Here is a 22,789-nt window from a genome sequence, read left to right as displayed (position 1 = left end):
TAACTGTTTTGTTCTTCAAGAAGCTCAAAGTCAGTATAATACAAAATAACTTTGGAGAAGCAAAAACAGGATCTCAAAGTGGGAAAAAGGGAATTCAGAGAATTATTCATGGAAGAGTTGGTGCCTAAGCTTCGTCATGGAGTTAACACAATAGCAGGGCATTACTTGCAGAAAGAGACAGCATGTATAGGTCTTTCTATAAGCAATTCAGTGCAATTGGATCAGAAAATGCAAGAAGGTGAAGATAATACCTGAGACTGCAGGAAAAAAAATAGGGTTCAGGGAAAGAGACCCTGAGCACCAGATTGAGAAATTTGGCATTTATTCTACAGGAAACACAGAGCATTTGAATGGTTTCTGAAGCTCAAAAACCTTCTAGGCCAGTTGATCCCAAACCTTGTTACATATCAGAAATTACATATTCTGCAGCCCTTGCCTAGCTATGCTGATCGGGATCTTTGGGAGTTAAGTACAGTAATCTGGGTTTTTCCTATTTTGAGGGGTTGTTTTGTTTTATTTTTGCAGTTCCCAGAAGCTTTGATGCAAATAGTGTGAGGTCTAGAATTTGAGACCCATTGAGTAGTCCAATTCTTTACTGTCATAAATGAGGAAAATGGAGCCCAGAGAGGTAAATGAGTGAAGTGCAAAAAAAATTCAAGATTATATTCATTCAAAATTCACTGTTTTTTGAACACTAACCATAGACTGGGAATTCAAACTCAAAATAGATAAATCCTCTGGCCTCGAGAAGTTAATTATCTAATATGGAGACAAATAAAGAAATCATTTCTTTTAGTCCCAAAAGATAAATTCTGGAAGAATCTGCACACTGGGAGTTTTGCAAGGACAAGTGAGGGCATCCAAATGAGACAGAAATGTGTGTGTATGTGTGTGTGTATGGGGGAGAAAGTTAGATGTGATTCCAAGTTAGTGTCTAAGAGATGATAATTAATCTTTGAGTTAGATTTAGGTAGGAGAGAAAAAAAAATGTTCTGGGCAGTGTGAAGTGGCATGTGAGAAGGCATATTAAGAGTGTAATACCTTCCGGGAGCTGTACGTATAGCAGAGGGAGAGGTGCATTACAGTTATCTAGACTGGCAAGAAAAGAGACCAGAATAGTAGGCAGGAGCAAAGGCATGTAAGACTTTGCATGGTTAACTAAGGAATTCCAAACCTGGCATTGAACCCACTAAGGAATCTAATGCAAAGGAGATCTGCTCTCAGATCAAGACCACAAATATGGAGGACAGTTTAGAGGGAATAAGATTAGAGGAAAAAAGAACCATAAGGAAGCCACTGCAGTAATCCCAGCAAGAAAGACAGACAGTTTGGAAAGGAAATTGACAGAGTGAATCCAGCAGGAGGGAGGGATCTTTGAAATATTAGGAAAGTTCTTACCAGATTACATGTTGGTAAAATAAGTACACCAAGTGTGAGAAGGGGGTATGTCCCATGATCCCCAGATGTTTTACTTGGACTCATTGAGTAGATAATGAAGCTGTTCACTGAGAAAGAAGATAAAGGAAGAGAATCAAGATGGAGGGGGAAAATATAAATTCAATTTAGAATATATTGAATTTGGAGACACTCTAAAATATCCAAATACAGATTACCAGTAGGGGATAAATTCTATAGACATAAAGCTTAGAAAACTATCCAAAACACTCTGTGTGCCTTAGTAATTCCTAAAATAATTTCACTAACGTGTTACATCTGCCTCTGAATATGTGGTTCCTCTGGGCCTTTAATTTTCCTTCCATATTATTTGAAGGATTGGGAGATTGTTTAAAGGAAACACTTATTTTCTAAATTAAAAGTTTTTTTCCTGTGAGTACAATATTTTCTCCCTAGCACTAGTGCTTAAAATTAATAGTCCATTTGAAATATTTGCAAAAACGAAACATCTGAAGTTACCAACATTATTCAAATTTCGGCTTGTGTTTTCATAGGAAGCAAAATTCCAAGTTAACCCTTATGAGATCATCTGAAGAAAACAAGTTTGGTTTCTTTTTAAATCTCAGTGCAGCTCAATCACTTTACAGAACTGTAGGCTGTCACAAAATGTTGCAAAGGAAGAAAAAAAGAGACTCAGCTATAGCTAGTTAAAAATAGACTTCACTTTTCTTTTGAACCTACGCAATAAGATCTTCTGTTCCATTTAGTTGACTATGCACTATTTGTGACTAAATTTGATTGGTTACACGTGGAGAAAAAATTACTTGGCTTAGTCCAGTTTTATCCTTGTCTCTGGAAAGCAAAACCATACTTCAAACATCATTCTGGAAAGCTGATTTTTACCTTAGCCCCATATCCTACACTAGCGCAATAATCTGGACACGTACACAGAAGTCACAAAAGGAAATGGGAGTGAAGGGAAGACCCACATTTTAAGTGCCATTGGCTTGGTATTTATGGCCTCATTAGTCCTGGAACAGGAAATTTGTGAAGTACTTATTATGATCCTCATTTTATAGATGAAGTAATCCATGCTTCTAATCATCAAGTAACTCCCTAAGACACACACCTATTAGGCATGGAGCCAGAATTATAATCCTGAACCTAGTGACTTTTCCTACTACACCTTGTAGTCCTATTGTGTACTGATGTCCATGGCAATTCTATAAAAGGCTTCCTTGAGCAGATGTGTAGGGATGTATAGACGTTCATGTCTTTCCACACATTCAAAGGTAGGATGTCTCAGTGTTGTAAGGAATAGATGTGGCAGTTGAATCATTCTATATAATTAGACCCTGAGGTTCAGCTTCTTAAAGTGAATTTTTACCTTATTTACTTGGGAAACTATCACTAGGGAGTGGTGAGAATTCCATCCTTTAGGTTGAATTCCAGGGGTAGGTGGAGGAGAGGAAGGCAATCTGCCCAAGTCCCCATGGGAACTTATTATACTCATAGCCCATTTTCCCCTCTCACTACTGAGGTAGCACATAACAATGAAAGGAAGTTCAGAAAATGTAGACAAACAACAAAACAGGAAGAACTCAACCAGCCCCATCATCTAAAAACAGGTGCTTTTTACAACCTTGTGAACATTCTTACATTCTTTTTATATGCATACATGTTTTTCCAACCTAAATCAAGCTCCTCAGATTTATTACCTTCAATTTTCTCTGTCTTAATTTAAAAAAAAATTTTTAAAAATTGTATCTTGGGGTAGTTGATTCTAACTGATGTAGGAAATAATCAGACATGGTTCAGGAGAAAAGAGGAAAAGGTCAACCATGCTTTGTTTTCGCCCAAAGGGTGACTTTGCCAGCTGGATTGATGTTACTGGATCTGTTGTTCTGCCATTATTTACTAGACAAGCCTCTGACTAATAACCCTGTAAACTGATCACTGTCATCAGCGCATCTGTAGGCACAACAGAATGCAAATGAAGTAACTATTGAATCTATATGGGGTGGGCCTTCCCCTTAGACATGTACATTTGAATTTTTATGTTTTCTCCCCTCCACCACCACAATGTGCTTTTATTCTTATTATAGCCAGATATTGCACTTCATTACATTTCAATACCAAGTACCACTTAACAGCATAGTTCATAACAGAACATTAAACGAGCAATAAAATTCAACTGGCCTGTTTTATAGGTGATAAAACTGAGGCTTAGGGAAGAAAGGAAAAGCAAAAATATTGTTTATTAAATATCTACCACATACTAGAAGCTATGCATGTTTATTTCATTCGATAATCACAAAATTGTAAGTTAGATATGACGGCCCTCAACTTATAGGGAACTAAAACTCCAGGGAATCACACAATTACGAAGATGCAGAGCCCAGATTCCAACGTGGGTCTTTCTAACTCAGCTTTCCCTACAACATTTTGACTTTCTGGAACGAGGTGATTTACCTGATGGCTAGGTGGTGGCAGACCTGGACTCCTACTATCTAGTCTGATGCCTGTATCTCTATATCCTGTTATTGTATGTGGGGCTCAAATGAGATTCAACCCCATAGCCTTTGCCCCTAAGATCACTTTGCAAGTGGCCAAACCCAACAGTTTACCACACAAAGATAAGTCCAAGTATATATCATCCTTTTGTTCACTGAACATGAACTAGAAGCATTAGAATCTTTAGATTTCAAATTAGGTCATTAATTACAGCAACTGTATTAAAAATTGGCCATGCAGAATATACAAATAAAAAATACGAACAAATAAAAATAAAATAGATAAGATTTAGCATTACCTATACTATTAAACAAGATTGGAAAAGTGACTTGTATATCTTAACCAGGCATGTTCAACATTTAAGTAATAGAAAGCTGTTTAGCTTTATGTCCAGCGCAATTCAACATACCAAGCTTAAAACACGTTTTCCTTTTTGCATCTAGCGTGTTTTAGCAGCCAGCCCCCAGGCACTCTGCACAGTATCTACTTTAAGAAGCTGAGAGGAAAGGAAGCAATGAACATTTGTTGCCCGCCTACCGTTTGTCAGGCACTGTGTTCGATGTTTTACATTTATTATATAATGTTTTATCCTCCGAAGGCCCAGTGAGAGAGTTTATTTTATTTCTAGTTTACATGTAAGGAAACTAAAGCTTGGAGAGCTCACAAACTTTTTTTCCAAGATCTAATAAACATTAAGCTTGGGAATTATGCCATGGTTTAATTTCACAGTGACAGTTTTACTTGAAGTTGGCTAGTAATAATAGTTTTAAAATAATAAATGTTTATTGGGAATTTCCTTTGCTAAACACTTTACATAGATCACATGTTTGAATCCTCAAAGCAACCCTGAGACATAAGTACTATGTAAGGCCCATTTTATAGATGTACAAGAGGTGAGTGACTTGCATAAAATCATTCAGCTATTAAGTATGGAATTGGGGTACAAACTCAGGAAGGCTAACCCCAAAGCCTACGTAATTAAATTTATTGCATATTGTCTAGAAGGAAAATAATATCCACATTATTTCTATATTCATACAAAGGGAAAATTACAAAGTGCCACAGGTAGCGAGAAAGCGAAAAATACTACATTCTCACATTGGTGCTGGATTGGGGATGAGAATAAAAACATTTTAGCGATAAAAGACGGGCAGAGTTTAGACAGCCATTGATTGGCAAGAAGAAGGAAAAGAAGGGTTTTTTCAGTGGAAGCATTTGTACTGTCATTTGATAATGTTTTCTTCATTATTGGATCTTGTGTCTTAAAATTCCCCGTTGCTCAAGCTGGTGAAGATTTGGGTTTTCTGGTAGACATAAATGGCATCTAAGCACTCACAATTGATGATTTCGGTCCATTGAGAACCCATGTATGTTACTCACCTAGTGCTGCATATCAAATTACCCCAAAACTTAGTGGCTTAAAACAGCAAACATTTGTTATCTCACTGCTTCTGGAGGTCAGAAATTCAAGAATGTCTTAGTTGGGTGGTTCCGGCTCAGAGTCTGAGGTGGCAGTCAGGATACTGGCCAGAGCTACAGTTATCCAGAGGCTTAACTGGGGCTTCCATGGTGGCTCATGCAAATGGTGCTTGGCAGGAGGCCCCAGCTTTTTGCCACATGAACCTCTTCACAGGCTTTTTGGGTGTCCTTGTGACATTGCAGCTGGCTTCTCCCAAGACCTAAAAAGAAAACAAAACAGAAGCTGTAATGTATTTTATGACCTAGTTTTGGAAGTGATACACCATCACTTCTACCATATTGTAGAATGGTCACAGAGGCCAACACTAATTGAATGTGGGAGGAAGCTATAGTGGGCATGGATACCAAGTGTCGAGGATCATTGGGCGCCATCTTGGAGGTTAGCTATCACAACATACAAGTCTTTATGGAAGCAGAGAAATTTCAAAAAACGTAGAGAACATGGTCCCCAGACTTGAACAGGTTTTGCTAATAGATCTCATATCTTTCAAATAATTTTAAAATTAAGCACAATATTACATAAACCAAAATACTAGTCCTTCTGGGTAGAGAAGGCACTATGCAATGTTATGTTAGCTATTAAGTAGTATTAAATAGTATTGCATCCATCTTTATCCAGGCATCAATTCAAGGAGAGCTAGGTATTCAAGCCTTAAATGAAGAATCAGAACAAAGGCATAAATTGTTATAAGAAACATGTCTGGCTTGAATGCCTAGGCATGGAACCATCTCTTTGGGAAACCACCACCTTTGGGGTATGGCTGCACAAGTTGTGACCTTCACAATTCCATAATTCCACTAACATGACAATGATGTAAATGGTGCACCACTGTCTGAAGTTCCACTAAAGACCTAAATTAAGCAGCAATGATGGTAAAAAGCTAGGCAGCTTATGGACCCCACAAAATTATCCAAATGGAAAAAGAAATCAATATCAAAACTGTACAGAATGGACAGCTCCTTTAATTACAAGTTTAAGCAGAGGGCACTAAGATGTACCAATAACAGTTCCTCAGATTCTTGGTTCTCTAGGAAAGCATGTCTATGTATAGAAAAGAAAAAATATCTTAGCCACTACATATTAAATTTAGTTATAATAAAAAGTCCAAAAGCCTTTTTGATATGTTGGTATTAAGCCTATTTAAATATGCAAGTTACTACTGCAATCTTGTTGGCTCGATATTATAGTTAATAACATTCATCTTCATTATTTACATTTTGTATTTTCTACATGAATGGTTTTTAGTAACATCACTCTAGTGACGTCATACTGTGTTTAACTGCAAGGTGTAAATGTTCTTATATTTCTAACTCATGTTAGATATGCAAAACAGTGACATATATACTTCATCTGTACAGCCCAGATTCTTAATCTGTCTGACAATACAATACCAGAATCAATTTTTAACAAAAATTCAAACACCTCTAGCATAAATGCAGAACCAGTTACCCTTAGGATCAATACTGTATTTATCCACAGCTTGTGAGGATGCCTGACAATGATAATTTTTCAGAAAAATTTAAAATAATAATGGGACACCATCTCTAATCCTTGGAAACTTTCATAAATGCAAATAAACATGCTTTTACTAGTACTTTTTAACTTTTACTAGAAATGATTTAAAACTTATGGAAAAGTTGCAAAAATAAGATAGTTCAAAGAATACTTGTATACCCTTTATGCAAATTCACCTGTTGATAGTATTTGACCTCATTTGATTATCACTTGCTGCCTCTTGTCTCTAATCTATTATCTGTCTGCTGATAGATGGATCAATTGATCTATCCAGAGAAGAGTGTAGAAGTGTATATGTAGAGATGGAGAGAGAGAGAGACAGACAGACAGAAAGAAGGAAGAGAGGAAGGAAGACAGAGAATATATATGTGTTATATTAATAGGTTATCATTCATTAATGGACTTAATTGTTTTTTGTGCTCAAATTGTCCCAGATTTGGCCACTGCAAGACCCTTCAAGCTGGCTCCTGTGTTCTGTGACATGCTTCCTTATTGGGGAGGAATGCTGTCTTGTTTCTGGCATGACCAGAAGCCCACTATCATCATTCTTTCTTTATTCCTTATATTCATTTCCAATCCAGAAATTGGTCAGTTTCAATGCACCACAGAACACTGGGAGCAAATACTTAAAAGATTATTGCTATAAGAGATAAATATGATGACAGACTAAAAGTAAGGCTGAATCTGAAACAAAACTTACAGAATTTTGACACAGTGAAAGGTTGAATTCACAAAGATGGCACAAGACATTAAGAAATTATTTTAAGTAATCAAATCAAGCCAAATTAAATTGATTATTATTAATAGTATGATTTTGCAGCTTTGGTACTTAAATGCAATAATTTTCAAATTTATTTTCTATTTTAATAAGATAAAAGCTTTTTTAACGTCAAAAAACCTTGTGCATTTATTTTTAAATTGATAATGATTGGTATCAAATAGCTATGATATTCCACATCATTAGTATGATATCCCCCAGAATGTATTTGTTTATAAGAACGATGTAACTGTTTTATTTCTAAATATGTAGCTGATGGTAGCTAGCAAATTTTTGTTAAAGTAAGCCTAATTCTGTGAGCTAGAGGCTTTCTAAGATTTATTTTTAATAGTATAAAACACATGTAGAATGATGTACACAAATATAAAATGTATAACTTGATACTCTAGCTCTGGTTATAACATGCACGTAAAGGTCTTTAGTATTAAAATGTTGACTGGCTTTAGGGAAAAAAAAAAAAGAAAACAGTCCTTATCCTGAGTCAGCAATCACATTAAAAAGAAGCAATTTAAAAAAAGCAAAACTATATTTGGAAGTTGTTGAGGTCACTGTTGAACTCAGTCCTTTCTACCTGCACAGCCACATCCACACAGGCACACACACAATCATATGGGTATTGCCACATGATGGAAACAGTATGAAGGAAAAGAAACAGATTCTAAGGGATGCATAGTTACATCAAATAGACTTGAATAACATGAAATAACTTGAGAGAAGTATGGATGCCATGTGGTTTCCTAAATATGATTTATTATAAATCAAGGGAACAATGTATTTTCTTAGATTAGGAGACAAAATACGCCATGGATATTTATGAAAAGAAGTAGAGATCCAAGAATGGCTATAAATACTCAGAGTATTAGAGCTAAGTAGAGCATTAAGGTCATGTTATCTGACCTTTGCATTTTTTTCCTTTCAATTTTATTGAGATATAATTGACATATAGTACTGTATAAGTTTAAGGTTACAGCATAATGATTTGACTTACATACATCATGAAATGATTACTGTAGTAGGTTTAGCGAACATCCACCATCTCATATAGATACGAAAGAAAAGAAAAGGAAAAAATTTTCTCCTTGTGATGAGAACTCTTGGGATTTATTCTCTTAAAAACTTTCATATATTAGATGCAGCATTGTTAATTGTATTTATCATGTTGTGTATTATATCTCTAGAACATATTTTTATTATAACCTGAAGTGTGTACCTTTTGACTGCCTTCATCTAATTTCCCCTCCCGCTCCTACCTCTGGTAACCACAAATCTGAACTCTTTCTCTATGAGTTTGTTTGTTTTTGAAGTATAGTTAACTTACAACATTATGTTAATTCCAGGTGCATAACATAGTGATTCCATATTTCTATACATTTCAAAATGATCACCACTGACAAGACTGGTTAAAATGTCACCATACAAAGATATTGCATAGTTATTGATTATATTCCCCCACACTGTACATTTCTTGCCTATGACTAATTTATTTTGTGACTAGAAATTTGTACTTCTTAATCTATCTCACCTATTTCTCTCACCCCTTAATCCCTTCCCCCCGCAACCACTGGTCTTTTCTCGGCATCTACAACTCCACTTCTATTTAGTTATATTTGTTCATTCATTCTGCTTTTTAGATTCCACATAGCATCTGTCCTTCTCTGTCCCCTCCAGGTGCATCCATGTTGTCACAAATGGCAAAACCTCATTCTCTTTCATGGTTAAGTAATATTCCACTGCATGCATATATATATATATATACCACATCTTCTCCATTCATCCATGATGGGCACCCAGGTTGTTTTCATATCCTTGAATATGTAAACAATCGTGCAGTAGATATAGGGGTGGACATATCTCCTCAAATCTGTGTTTTCATTTTCTTTGGACAAATAAGGGCAGAATTGCTGGATTGCATGGTAGTTCTAGTTCCAATTTTCTGAGGAAACCCCACGCTGTTCACATCCTTGCCAATACCTGCTATTTGTTGTCTCCCAAATAAAAACCATTCTGACGGGCATGAATTGACAGCCCACTATGGTTTTGACTTGCATTTCCCTAATTATTAACGATATTGAACATCTTTTTATTGACTACTGGCCATCTGTATGTCTTTTTTGGAAAAATGTCTGCATGTCATCCTCTGCCCATTTTTTAATCAACTTTTTTTTTGATGTTGAGTTGTATGAATTCCTCATATATCTTGGATATTAACTGGTTATCAGATATATTATTTGCAAATACCTCCTCCCATTCAATGGGCAGCCTTTTAATTTTGTTGACAGTTTCCTTCACTGTGCAAAAGCTTTTTAGTTTGGTGCCATCCCAATGTGTTTATTTTTGCTTTTGTTACCCTTGCCTGAGGAGACATATCCAAAAAAACATTGCTAAGACTGATGTCAAAGAGCATGCTTCCTATGTTTTCTTCTAGGAATTTTATGGTTTCAAGTCTTACAGTTAGGTATTTAATCCATTTTGAGTTTATTTTTATATATGGTGTGAGAAAGTGTTCTAACTTCATTCTTTCACATGTAGCTGTCCAGTTTTCACAACACTGATTCGAGAGGCTTTCTTTTCCCCCATTGTGTATTCTTGCCTCCTTTGTCATAGATTAATAGACCATGTAAGTGTGGGTTCATTTCTGGGCTCTCTATTCTGTTCCGTAGACCCATGTGTCTGTGTTTGTGCCAGTATAACCCTCACATTCTCATAGCTGGGGTGACTGAGTGACATGCCCAGTGTTACTTGAAGAGACAGCGGTAAGAACTGAGAGCAGCACCCACCATCCCTGATTCCCACCACAGGGCTCTTCCCTTGATGTTACTCAGCTGGACATTTTATGACAATAGGTCACATGTATGAAAGAAATCCCGAAGAATAAAGAATGTGGAAACATTGGGACAAGCCCACAAGAGTAAATTTTCATACAGGAGTGAACCCTTCATACAGGATAAGAGAGATACATGAAATGGGACTTTGTCAGGAAGTTGTTATTAAAGAACTAAGATGGAAGGGGAAAAAAGAGGCTAAGTGGAAACAGAATGTTCTCATTCTTAGTAAATGAGATAAAGAAGACAATAAGTTATGGAGACCAAAAAATGGAAGATAACAGTCAGCAATGAAAATATAAAATAATTTAAGAACATGGAGATAGGTGTAGTATTTTCATGTCACTTTTGTAAAAAGTGTGTATCTAGAATTATTTCAATAATAATAGTTCATATGAAAGAGATTATATGAAAATACATTTAAATTCTTGAGAAGAAAGATAAACCTAAAACCTTAACAATATTAAGTTCCTAATGCTTTAAAATGTTGAATGAGTGAGAAACAGGAATTCAAAGATGTACTTCTCTATATCAAGAACCATTATTATGTAATATCAAAGGGGTGCAGAGAAAACTAAGACTAGGTATTCCTTCAGGTGATTTTATTGCTTTTTAGAGACATGGCAGATGAAGGAAAATACAAGGGGGGGTGGGAAAATCCCAAACAATTTGAGCAATCAAATACCACTGCATGAACTCAAAGAGATATATAGTTCATACAGTATTCAGGGTTGTTTGCGTTGATTTCCCTACTTTTGTACTTCCTTAAGAGCTTGAACCTAAATGTTATAATCATAATATTGGTTTGCAGCCCTATTAGTCATCTAAAAGCATTAACCTTCATGGTTCATTTGATGAGCCAAATGCCCCTGCTGTGCCTCTTGGGAGAGGAGGTATCCATTTTTAATCTATGTTTTAACAGAGATAAATGGGGCATAGTAAGGAGGCAAATGTTACAGGAAAATGAATTTAAAACGTGGCTAGTCAACCAAATATGTATACTTACTAAATCAATATACTGGTTAAGGACACAGGATTCAAAATCAGGTAGACATAGATTTGGTCCCCAGTTCAACTACTTATTTATTTGTTAGTTACATAACTCTCCTTCACTACTCTTCTCTTTTCTTCCTCCCTCCTCCCTTTTCCCCCTCCTCCCTCCTTTTATTCAAAAGTATCTATTGAGCATTTACTCTGTCCTGGATTCATGCCACACACTGGTGGGCCAGTTATCTTATATACCTGAGGGAGAACATGGAAAGTTTATAGGGAAGAAATTTGTGGTGTGCAACACAAGGAAAGGTGCAGATGCAAAAATGAGCCAGACTTGTTGGGCAACCCTGAACAGACTGGAGGGAAATAATGGGAGATGAGTTTGGAAAGATAGATTGAAATCGGATTATAAAGGGCCCTGGCTGCCAGGATAAGCAATTTAAAATTAACATGCAGGGAACTGGCTAACAATTAGAATTCCAGTTAGGAAGTTAGACTGGAAGAGGAAGGCCAAGGGAGGAGATGATTTCGAGAAGGATAGATTACCACATACTTCAAAGAAGCCAAGAAAAAAAATGGATTTAACTATTGAAAGGATATTGATGACCTTTAAAATAACTTTGAGTGGTGGGGATAAAAAGTTGTGGTAGGGGTGAAAGAAGGGAATTAAGATTGAAAAAATGGAGCCCATGAGACCAAGAGTTCCAGTGGAAGGTTAAACAGAATGGGGAAGCAGCAGTCTGGTAGGAACTGAGAAAGCAGCAAGGCCAAGTGCAAATGAAGAACTACTACTTGTGTGTGAACTAAGAGACCAATGTAAAGAGATCGCAGATTCTAGGATGCAAGAATACAGGATGAGAGTTAGAACTGACAGCTGAAGTGGAGAGGGAAGTCTTGCAAGGCTGAAGCAGCACTTCATCCTCTGAGAGGGGCATGACTTGACACTGAGATTTCCTTTGTAGCGGGAAGGGAATCGAGGTAACATTTATCTGTATCCTCCAGGTGGGCTCTTATTAGAAAGAAAAGTGGCAACATCAGGCCACAAAAAGACCAAGTGACTGAAGCTGCCAAAAGACAAACATAAAAGAGTTGAGCCATCAATAGGTTCAGTGGGAGTATTAAAGCATTCTGATTCACACTCCAGAAACCCTTCTAGTTTTTCCTGCTGTATAACATGAGAAGGTCACAGTGCAAACATTCAAAGAAATGTAAGGTGCCCTTGATCTTCACCCCCTCCTTCAGAAACAGTAGTGTAGAGTTACAGAGACTACAGAATCCAAAGGCTATTATCTGTGCTCTAAGTCACCAAATAAAAAGTTGAAGGTTAAAATGAATGGGTACTTCTATAGAGATAAACACATCCTAGAAGTCAGTGGTGGTAAGAAGGCCACTGAGTTCTGTGTGAATATGCCTAGTCTACATTCAAAATATCAACTCTAGAAACTTTACTGCCAAACTGCTCCTGAAGTTGTATACACTTTTCCTCTGCCCGCTACCTCTCAGGCTCAAGGAGGGCCTGCATGAGAGCTTCTGGGGATTCTGTATCCGGTTCTGTCTTTAAGAGAGCTTCAGGCTGGGAAAGAGGGAGCAGAAGGCTGTTCTGTGTACGGTGCTCTCCTCCATGACCACCTGGACCTAGGCTTGCACCCCAAAATAATAATTCCATGCAAGGAGAGCGAAAGCTGGGATATCTGGTTGGACATCCTCAGACTGGAGGATCTCATGGGTTAAGGAGACCCTAGTGGGCACCTGAAGAGCAGAGTAAGTGCGTTTGGCGGGAGAGGGCACAGTGCTGACTGAGCATCTTTGCTTTGGAGTCTTCCCTTTCGCATAAGGCTATCTGTGCCAAGAGCTGAAAACTGGGGCTGCGGGCAGGAGGTGGGGTGTCAGTCTGAGCACTGACCCGTTGGCCCTGAGGCTGGGGAAGGAGTTAGGGGGAGCCCTGAGCGATAGCCAGGGATAGCCTGATCTCTGCTCCAGTCCACAAATCCTTAACGGATTTTCTTTCTCTCCCTTCACCCTTTTCTCTCCTTTGCTCTCTTTCTTTTTCTCTCCCTCTTTTCCCCCCTTTTTCCCTCTCTTTTTTCCCCTCCCTCCCTATCCCTTTCCCTTCCTCTCCCCTCCCCCTCTCCCCTCCCCCTTTCCGTGTGTGAGCTTCTTCCTTTCCCCTCCTCCCCTTTTCCGCCTCTCTCTCTCTCTCTCTCTCTCTCTCTCTCTCTCTCTCTCTCTCTCTCCATCTCCTTCTCCCTCTCAGCTCGCCGGGCGACCCTGCTCCTGCCTCCCACATTAATGGCGGCATCTTCGGAGGACGATATAGACCGGCGGCCCATCAGAAGAGTCCGCTCCAAGAGCGACACGCCGTACCTCGCGGAGGCCAGGATCTCCTTTAACCTAGGGGCAGGTAAGGACGAAGCTCTTGCCTTGCTCTCTTCCCCACCCCGCCTGGCTTCCTTCCCTCCTCGCCGGCTGGCTCAGCCCCCTGCCCCTCCTTTGGTCTTCCCCTCCCGGCAGTGCCCTCCCCTCCCGCCCCTTTTCCTACCCAGCCGGGTGCCTGCGCTCGCTCGCTTGCTCTCTTTGTGTGCAGAGTAAGGAGGGGTGTGTGCGTGTGTGTGTTTTGCGGAGGTGGGGGAGGGTAGTGCTCGGAGCCCTACATCCACCCAGGAGTCACACGCAGGCTTTCCCCTTCCTTGAAGAGAAGAAAGTGTTGTCACTGGTAACAATGATCGTGGGCGTAGCCAAGAGCTGGGTCGGTTTGCAAGTGTGCTGTCTGTGGGCGGAGGGTCTGGCAAGGCTCCGCTGGTGTGGTTTGCTGGTGGGGTTACTGAGAAGGTAGAACTTGTTGGTGACATTCAGACTGTGGTGATTTTGCGGAGTTTATACCACTGCTGCGGTTTTGGAGTGAAGAGAGGGTTGGGGTTAACAGATGGGAACAGGACCAAAGAGTTGGCAAGCAACCATAGTGATGATGATAATAATATGGTCTATAGGATACATGTGGGATGATAATGAAGTTGTCACTAGGACTGGTGCCCAAAGTGGCCCAGATGGAATTAAGAGAAAAAGATAACTGAAGTAGAGGAGGGAGAGAAAGAGAGAGGGAAGGAGAAGAGAAGAAGGAAGGGGGAGGGAAAGAAGGAACCACAAAGACCACTGAGGGATTCAGGGAGTCAGACTGCTTTGAGACCTGTCAGGGTTATCTGAAAGGAAGCACCCAGTGTTTGCTGTCTCCACTGCTGCTGCTCCAGGTTCACAGGCAGACCTCACCTGCTGTTACTAGCAGGTGGTCACTATCACTGGGAGGAAGGTGTTCACCACTAACTTCGCATTGCTGCCTCTTCTGAAAGATGGCTAAGTCTCTACCCAAGATTGCATCTCTTCCTTTCTAGAGCCCCTTAGTATTCTAGCAACTCCAGTGCAAAAAGAGCAAGGGCATTTTCCTGAAGATGCACCTTCAAAATAAGTTTAAAAAGCAGATGATACTTTTTTTCTTTAGGAAACTAAACCCTTGGTAATGGATCTGAATCAAAATGTGTGTGTGTGTGTGTGTGTGCGCGCAAGTGCACATGCACATGCTGGACTAAAGAGAAACTTCAGATAATGACTATTTTATACACTATTGAGAAGTTTGAACAAAAGAGAAAACTCTGCATAGAGAAACAAGATGTGTGACTGGTAGGTTGGTTACTGAATGTGCCAAAGTTGCCAGGTTCTTTGGAGTTTAATTTTCCTACCTTGGTGATTTTTTTTTAAATTCTGTGTTTCCTTGTCACTCCTGAAATGTTTGCCTCTCTGGATTTGGGACTGGGAGAAAGAGGACTTTATTGGGGGTTTTTGTGGTGTTCTATAGTAGCCTGTATTCTCCCCGTGGAACTATTAATCCTTCACTTGTGTGTTCCCGATTCAGAATATAGTTGTGAGAAGTCTTGGGAAGGACTGAAAAGAGTTTCTTTTAGTGTTGAGATTGTTTTCTGACCCAGCAATATTAAGAATTATTCCTTTGATTACACTGCTGCCAAACTCTGGTATATTCCCTTAGTGTCTTTGGCTTAGCACAGAAGGAAAAGGGCGAAAGAGGCAGTTAATAAATGTTGTTTACCTTCCAGTGCTGCTTTTACAACAAATAATAAAATAAAGCACAAAAAAAGAATTTTAAGTTTCTGCTACTACTGAATTAGGTTGAGCCATTTTGCCACCAGATTAAACCCAGTGACTTGCAGTCTTTTATTCTGGTTAAATTGCTCTGGAGGCTAATGAAAAGATTGGACTTTTCAGGTTGGACTTGTCGCCTTTCCATCTGGAAATAAACAAGCAGAACAAGCTCCCAGTCCCTTACATATGTCCCTTAGAATATCCTTAAAAGCAAAGTGTCAGGAAAGACAGCAGCAAGAAAGAGATGCGGTGGGAGAGGATGTTTGTCAAGGAGGGAGGGCAGTCGCTGACGGCTGTGTTTTGCGGTTAGGGGAGCTGTCCTCTCGGTGGTGCTGAAGCGTAGGGCTGTGCGACACAGACAAGGCTGTAAGCTGGACAGCAGAGGAAGGAGTGCTCAGTCTCTCTTCGTGATGGAATCCCGTGGAAAAGGCACAATATCTGGCCACTGAAAACTTTTCTATCCCTGCCCACCTACGTTTGCCGCCTGTTTACTACACCTTACGCCTACTACTCCACTGTTCAAATCGGGAGGGTTTGCTCTAATTTTGCACCGGCTGCTCACTCCTGGGGCTTTGTTTATTTTCCAGCTGGTTGTGGTTGCTTTCCTGACATAGTAAGATCTACCCGCAGATGTGCATTTCCCCTGCATTTAAAAGTAATTGTAACCCCTGGTTTAAAAAGCAAACAGCCTTGTTTATCTCCTTGAGCAGAAAGTTGTAATTAAACTATTAGTGTCGTTATCAGCATTGCTGAACAGAGGAGCCTGCACACTCTGGATAAATTACATAATTTGGGCATAGAGAGAATTTTGTTTGTCTCTTAACAACAATTTATAAACAATTAAGCAAGGAAGCTTTTATCTGCCCTTCCTTTCCACTCTTCTCTATCCCTAGCACTTACTCTTTATTCTTTCCAGAGAAATTCTTTATTGGTTTAAGCTATTTATGTTTAATATTTGCTTTCTTATACCCACTCATTATATATAAGTCCATGTTTAATGTTTTAGTGGTTCAGCAGTGCTTCAAGGAAATAAATACACACATATTCATTTTACTTGGATATCATGAAATCATTTGGGGACCAACTCCCTTAAAACTAACCTGTACACTTGCCAAATAAAGTGGCCTGGGCATTTTAAATGCTGATTAAATTCTTAAGCATTTCTTCAACTATACCATGTCCTTAATGGTACATAATAATATCATTTCAGAAATAACTCCACAGCTTGAGTGAAGGATATAATCCTTCACCTGCGGTCCCAAGTCAGTCAAAGAATGTGGGAACCAAAATGTGGGTCTTTCATCACTTTGTGAAGATGCTAATTTCAGGGTTCATCTTAAATTGAAAGACTAGAGAACAGAAATTGTCTGAACCATGACTTTACTTTTCTAAAAGAGCCCCTTTTGTAGGTTTTTAACTTCTGTTTAGCATTTAGCATATTATGAAAACATTGATAGATGACTGCTGGAGATCATGTAAATTCTAGAGAGAATTAAGCCAATGTATTTCCTGAAAGTTACCCAGACACATTAGATCTCATTTAGAACACTGGAAGAAGTTTTTTTCCTGAGAAATTCAAATGTGTTAAAAGGACATCGTGTAACAGAACAGTAAGTTCACACTATTAGTAGCAAGTGTTTCTAACTGTGTTCTCACTCAGTAATGAACATCACTGATGTTTAGCTTGTAATAACTTACCCTGCCTTATGAGGTCATCCATTCCCTGCATGGAAGTGAATGCAGTGTAGAGTTGCAGCTCATCTGGCAAATATTTTCCAATGGGCTAATGTATTTATCTTTATGTTAACAAAAGAATATTTGATACATAGAAGATACTGAAACGAAAAGGTTCTCTATAATTACACACCAAAATAAATGAAAGTTATGATAAATGGAAGATTTAAGCACATCTGAACTTTCTCAGAGGGCAGTCAAAAGAGGGAAGGCTAGCCATTGTGATGTTTAAGATTGCTAAACACAAAACCAGCCATTTTGCATTATTGAGAATAATAAGTTCTTCTCTAGTCATAAGTACATTTAAACTTTGTTGACATTTCAGAATGGCTTTGTACTTATGGAGGAAATTTTAAATAGCATGGTCAACCCCAGAATACTTATCCTCTTTGGAAGGCTGTGATCTGTTCTAGTTCCTGATGTTAGCCAGGGATAGTTGTTTCTGAGTGCCATTGGTCTCCTCCGCTCTTTCAGGCCCAGAAGAAAATTGCAGTCAAAATTCTCTTGCTCTGCCTACCTGTAAGAATGGATGGGTCAGTCACATTAAGTTTTAAACTGAGATCCCTTTCCTACCTTTTTGAGGAGGAAGACTTTTATCCCTTAGCTAAATTATAAAAGTCCTTGGTATTGAGAAGTGACAGCCCTTAGTGTGCTATCATTTAGCAAAGAGAACTGTTGCTAGGCAAAACTGAGACTATTGTCATGCTGAACCAAGATTGTCTCAACAATCTGAAGCTCTTGGTAAGCATCCTCCTTCACTCTCTGAAGAATGCCAATGTATCCTTCAGAATATTCTTGTCATTGATTTCAAATTGAAGGCAGGTATATGGGTCTGGCTTTTATTTGGTGGGTCCAAAATCTCCTTTAAATTATTGCTCTGGCATTCAGTAGCCAGAATCCAAGTGGCTGACTATGTAGCTGACCAGGAGCCTTTACTGTGGGACTCTCTGAGGGTTTGCCCTCCTCTGTGCCATTGGCAAAGCTAGCTGACCTGATAATCCCATTATGTCATGCATTGAAGTGGTACTAATGATGACCACTCCAGATAACACAAATAATATACACAGAGTACAGAAAAGTAAGTAACACTATGACAAAATGGAAGTCATTTGCCATAAATCTTTAACTTGGCTGCTTGTCATGTCACTGTTTCAATAATTCATACATTAATGGACAACTCAAACACAAAATCTGCATTGCATAGTTAAATTTTCTTAGGATCTTTTAATCTGGGCATTATTTTAAAAAATTTTAAAAATATCTAACTATTATATTTACTATTATCACTAAATGCTAAGTTTCTTGTTTGGTTTGTCTGTATATGCCCATATATTTTAATTTCATGGAAGACTATGAAGGTATGTTTATATGAAAAATTAAGAATCAAGATTGATTCTAATCTCTTCCTCTAAAAACATAGGCAAGTCATTTAACCTTTCTGAGTTTGATTCACTCAGCTCTAAATTCTTAAATCTCGAAAGTCCCATCCAATCTAAAAAATTTGTATAAATAACTGGTACTTCTAGCTTTGCTAGTGGATACATACTATGCCACTGATTTTACATATAGTCTTCTTTATGGTATAAAACATATAGAATAGCATAGTTACAATAAGAATTAAAATATTTGATCACAGCTAAGAAAATAAATTTAAAATAATAATTTATATAATACTTAAAAATAAGTTAATAAAGAATTGCCAGAAGGCACATTTATATGCACCATATTGATCAAAATGTTCTTAATTTGAATATTCAGGGATTAGCATCTTTAACACAGTTGATGCTCTGTAAGTGTTTGTTGAGTGATTGAATACGGTATTAGAAAAATCTTAGCCATAAATAGTCAGGAAACTAAATATTAATGCAGTTCCCAGGTGGCATTTTAAGTCTTATAGCCTGTTCTATTTCATAATTAAAATGAAATGGTATACCTGTAAGATCTATATTTTCCCTGTATCCTTTAAAATCACTGGGGAAAGTAATACTAGCTAAATGGCAGGATTCAATCAAGCTGCAATATATCCCTTTGAAATTCGCACATAGACTAATCCTTACTGCTAGGCACTGTCTGTAAAATCTGACCACAAACGACAAAGAACTATTGTTTTTTTCTTTTTTCCCCTTCTTCGTCACAAGCATATAAACTGACAGGAGCAAATAAACTATTGGTCAGAATAAGTGCATAAATAGATTTTCTTTCATACATTTTAATACAAAAATATTTTTAAATTACTTATGGAGTTACTCTCTGACATACACAACTTCAGTTCATCATCATTATTTATTATATAACTAAAAGGGTTAAAATTCAAGTGCGAAGAGAAGATAACTTGTAGAGCTATTTTTCTCTTTGACTTAATAAGGTGGAAAAGGGGATATACATTATAGCCATATACAGTACATATACATACATATATATAATGTACGTATTGTTATGTTTTATAAACAGAAGAGGGCCTGAAGGAACAAATAATAGATGTACGTTTTTCCTCATTGTATGATACAAGAAAAACTCTAGAAAAAAAAAACAGCTAGAATCTTCACATTTTGTTTCATAACTCTCCCCATCCACTTTAGTAGGTAATAAACTGGATGTTATTTCTAGGGCGGGGGATAGGTGGAATGTGGGCCATGTTGACATTTTAATTGCTTTAATTTACAATTCTTTGATATAATGAAGGATAGTTAAAATAGAAGAAAAATCAATTTTATGGCCTTATTGAATGGTGATGGATTAGCATGATTTTTTAAACAGGTTATCAAGGGACAACAAGAATAATCTCATTTAATGTTTATGAAGGCAAGTGCTGTGTAAAAGCCTGTAGATTTCCTATTGATCTTTTCTGCCACATTTGTATGCCTTATACTAACAGTTCAGTAGCAGAATCTTTGAACAGTAAATGCTTGGGCTATAATTGTAGACATGAGGATTCAATATGCAGTCGGCCCTCTGTATCCATGATTCTGCATCCACAAATTCAACCAACTGTGGGTATGGAGGGCCAGCTGTACTAGGCTATTTCACATAAGGGATTTGAACATCTGTGGATTTTGGTATCTGCAAGGAACTCAGTGTGGCTGGAGGGGATTGAATCAAGTGGTAGGAGGGATCAGGGAGCAGATTACAGAGGGTCTGGTGGGCCACTGTCCACTCCTATTTAAATGTGGTGCAAGGCAAGGATTTGAGCGTAAGAGTAACATGATCTAAATAGATATTAAAAGGATCACTGGGGCTGCTGTGTTAAGAACAGACTAACTATAATGGGGCAAAGAGGAAGCAGGGAAGCTGGCTTGGAAGGTATTATAGTTGATGAGATGGTGCTGAGAGATGGTGCTGGCTCAGCAACGTGGTACAGCAGAAGCAGTGAGAAGTTGAATTCTGTATGTGTGTGAAAATCTAGCCAACAGGCTTTCACAATGGACTGAATGTGGTTGTGAGAGAAGGAAAGGAGCAAGGAGTACCTCAAAGTTCGGCCTGAGCAACTAGAAGGATAGAAGGACCATTTTGGGGTGTGGGGAGGATGGTCAGGATTTCAAATACTGACATGTCGAGTGTGAGATGTCTACTAGACATGCAAGTGGAAGTATCCAATAAGCAGTTATGCATGTCTAAGGTTAAAATGAGATCTGGCCCAGAAATAGATACTTGAGTTGTCAGCGTATAGAGAGAGAGCCCTTATAAAGGGCTTTGTAAGCATTTGCTCATTTATTTCTCATTTCCCAATGACCCTATGAGACATATTATTATTCTTCTTCTCATTTTATCTATGCAAAAACTAACGAAAAAGTCAAATAACTTAGCAAAGGCAATGAAGCTAATAAGAGGAATAAGAGGAAGAATTAGAATTCAGATCATGTTTTATATGATTTCAAAATCTATTTTTTAATGGCCATGATTTATTATAAGAGAGCAAGCTTATGTTATTAGATTTGTTATGAAGTCACGTATTCAGCTGAACATGGCTAAGAGAAAGAAAGAGATGGAATTAGGAATGCATCTTAGTTCAATATTTTAAAAAATGTTTGTCTAGGATTCACTGTAAGAAATGCACTTTATATCACCTCTCATACATATTGATAATTGGAATAAAATATTCCTCAAAATACCCTTATAATGTGCAAATGTACTCTGATGTTTTCTGTATTATCCCATCCTTTCCCACTTCATTTTATTCTAACATATTTTAGTTATCAAAGTGCTAGTTTTGACCCATCGGAATGATTTTTGTAACCCACAATTTAAAAAAGATTAATTAATTGATAGTTTTTTTAGGAGTGATTTCTGCAAGGAAAGGCTTTTGCAAGGAAATCCCTCTTTCGTACTTCTACTATCTCCCTAGGAGTGTGGACATGAATCAAATTGAAAGAGAAAAACCCCAGGGTACAGGCCAACTTAGTTATTGGATACAGTAGGCACAGAGCCCAGCCTCAGGATACACTTAGAGCCCACAGAAATGTTTTAATTTCTTCTGAAGTCAGAAGAAAAAATAAATATAATCCAACCTGTTTTACATACATCTTTTTTACCAACACATATAAATATTTTGTAATATTTATATCATAAAATATATTTTAAGTTTTTTTGTGTAGGGGGAAGGGTATATATAGCTCAAGTGGTAAAGCTCATGCTCAGTACCCAAGAGGTCCTGGGTTCAATCCCCAGTACCTCCTCCAAACCGAAATCAATGAAGAAACCTAATTACCTCCCCCTCGTAAAACAAGCAATACAAGCCAAAAAATTTTATGTTAAAAGGCATCTATATACACAAACGTGCCTAGGACCCAAGAAAGTCATAATGCAGCCCTGCAAAGGGTGGAGGGAGGAGCAGTGAGAAAAAAATTCTCTTTTTTTGAGATTGGATGGTGATTATGAGATTATATCCTGGAGCTGGACTTTTTGGGTTCAAAACCCTACTCTATTACCTACTAGCTGTGTGACCTTGGGCAAGGCATTTAACCTTACCCTGCCTCAGTTTTCTCACCTGTAAAAGGGGACTAATAATGGTTACCACCTTGGAGGTTTGTTTTGAATAACAAATAGCTTTTTAAACATGGAAAAACTTAGAATAATGCCTGCCACATAGTGGGTATTCATTACACAGTGAAGAATGAACTCCATTATTCCATTATATTTCTGTGTTCTGTCTCACTTTTGTTCTATTCTTCCAAGATACTATACAAAAAAGTGCCCTTTTAGGTACCACATCTTACAAGACCAAATGTGGTACAGACTCAGAAAGTCTCACATAAGGAATAAATTTTCTTAAGTAAATTTTACCCTCATCCAATCCTTCTTGCTTATACTACAGAATGAATAGGACCTGCCCAAAATGCGAAAGTAAGTCACCCTCAAACTCAAAGTTATGGAAATCTACATTAAGAATACTCTATCTTCTGAGTAGAGTTG

The 22,789-nt window shown here is 38.0% G+C and overlaps 1 protein-coding gene across 3 annotated transcripts in view; it reads left to right on the top strand.

Annotated features, from left to right (window-relative positions):
* The window catches only part of PHACTR1 (phosphatase and actin regulator 1), a 466,583-nt gene that overhangs the window by 43,268 nt on the left and 400,526 nt on the right, over positions 1-22,789 (top strand). For all 3 annotated transcript variants that reach the window (XM_072945660.1, XM_072945664.1, XM_072945662.1), the window contains exon 3: positions 13,752-13,898. In XM_072945660.1, the coding sequence (XP_072801761.1) occupies positions 13,752-13,898 (147 nt within the window). The remainder of the gene's footprint in view (positions 1-13,751; positions 13,899-22,789) is intronic.

The sequence above is a fragment of the Vicugna pacos genome, chromosome 20 (genome assembly GCF_048564905.1).
Source record: "Vicugna pacos chromosome 20, VicPac4, whole genome shotgun sequence".
In the NCBI taxonomy this organism is placed as follows: Eukaryota; Metazoa; Chordata; class Mammalia; order Artiodactyla; family Camelidae; genus Vicugna; species Vicugna pacos.
The sequence above is the reverse complement of the archived record's forward strand: the minus strand, read 5'-3'. Positions and strand labels throughout refer to the sequence as shown.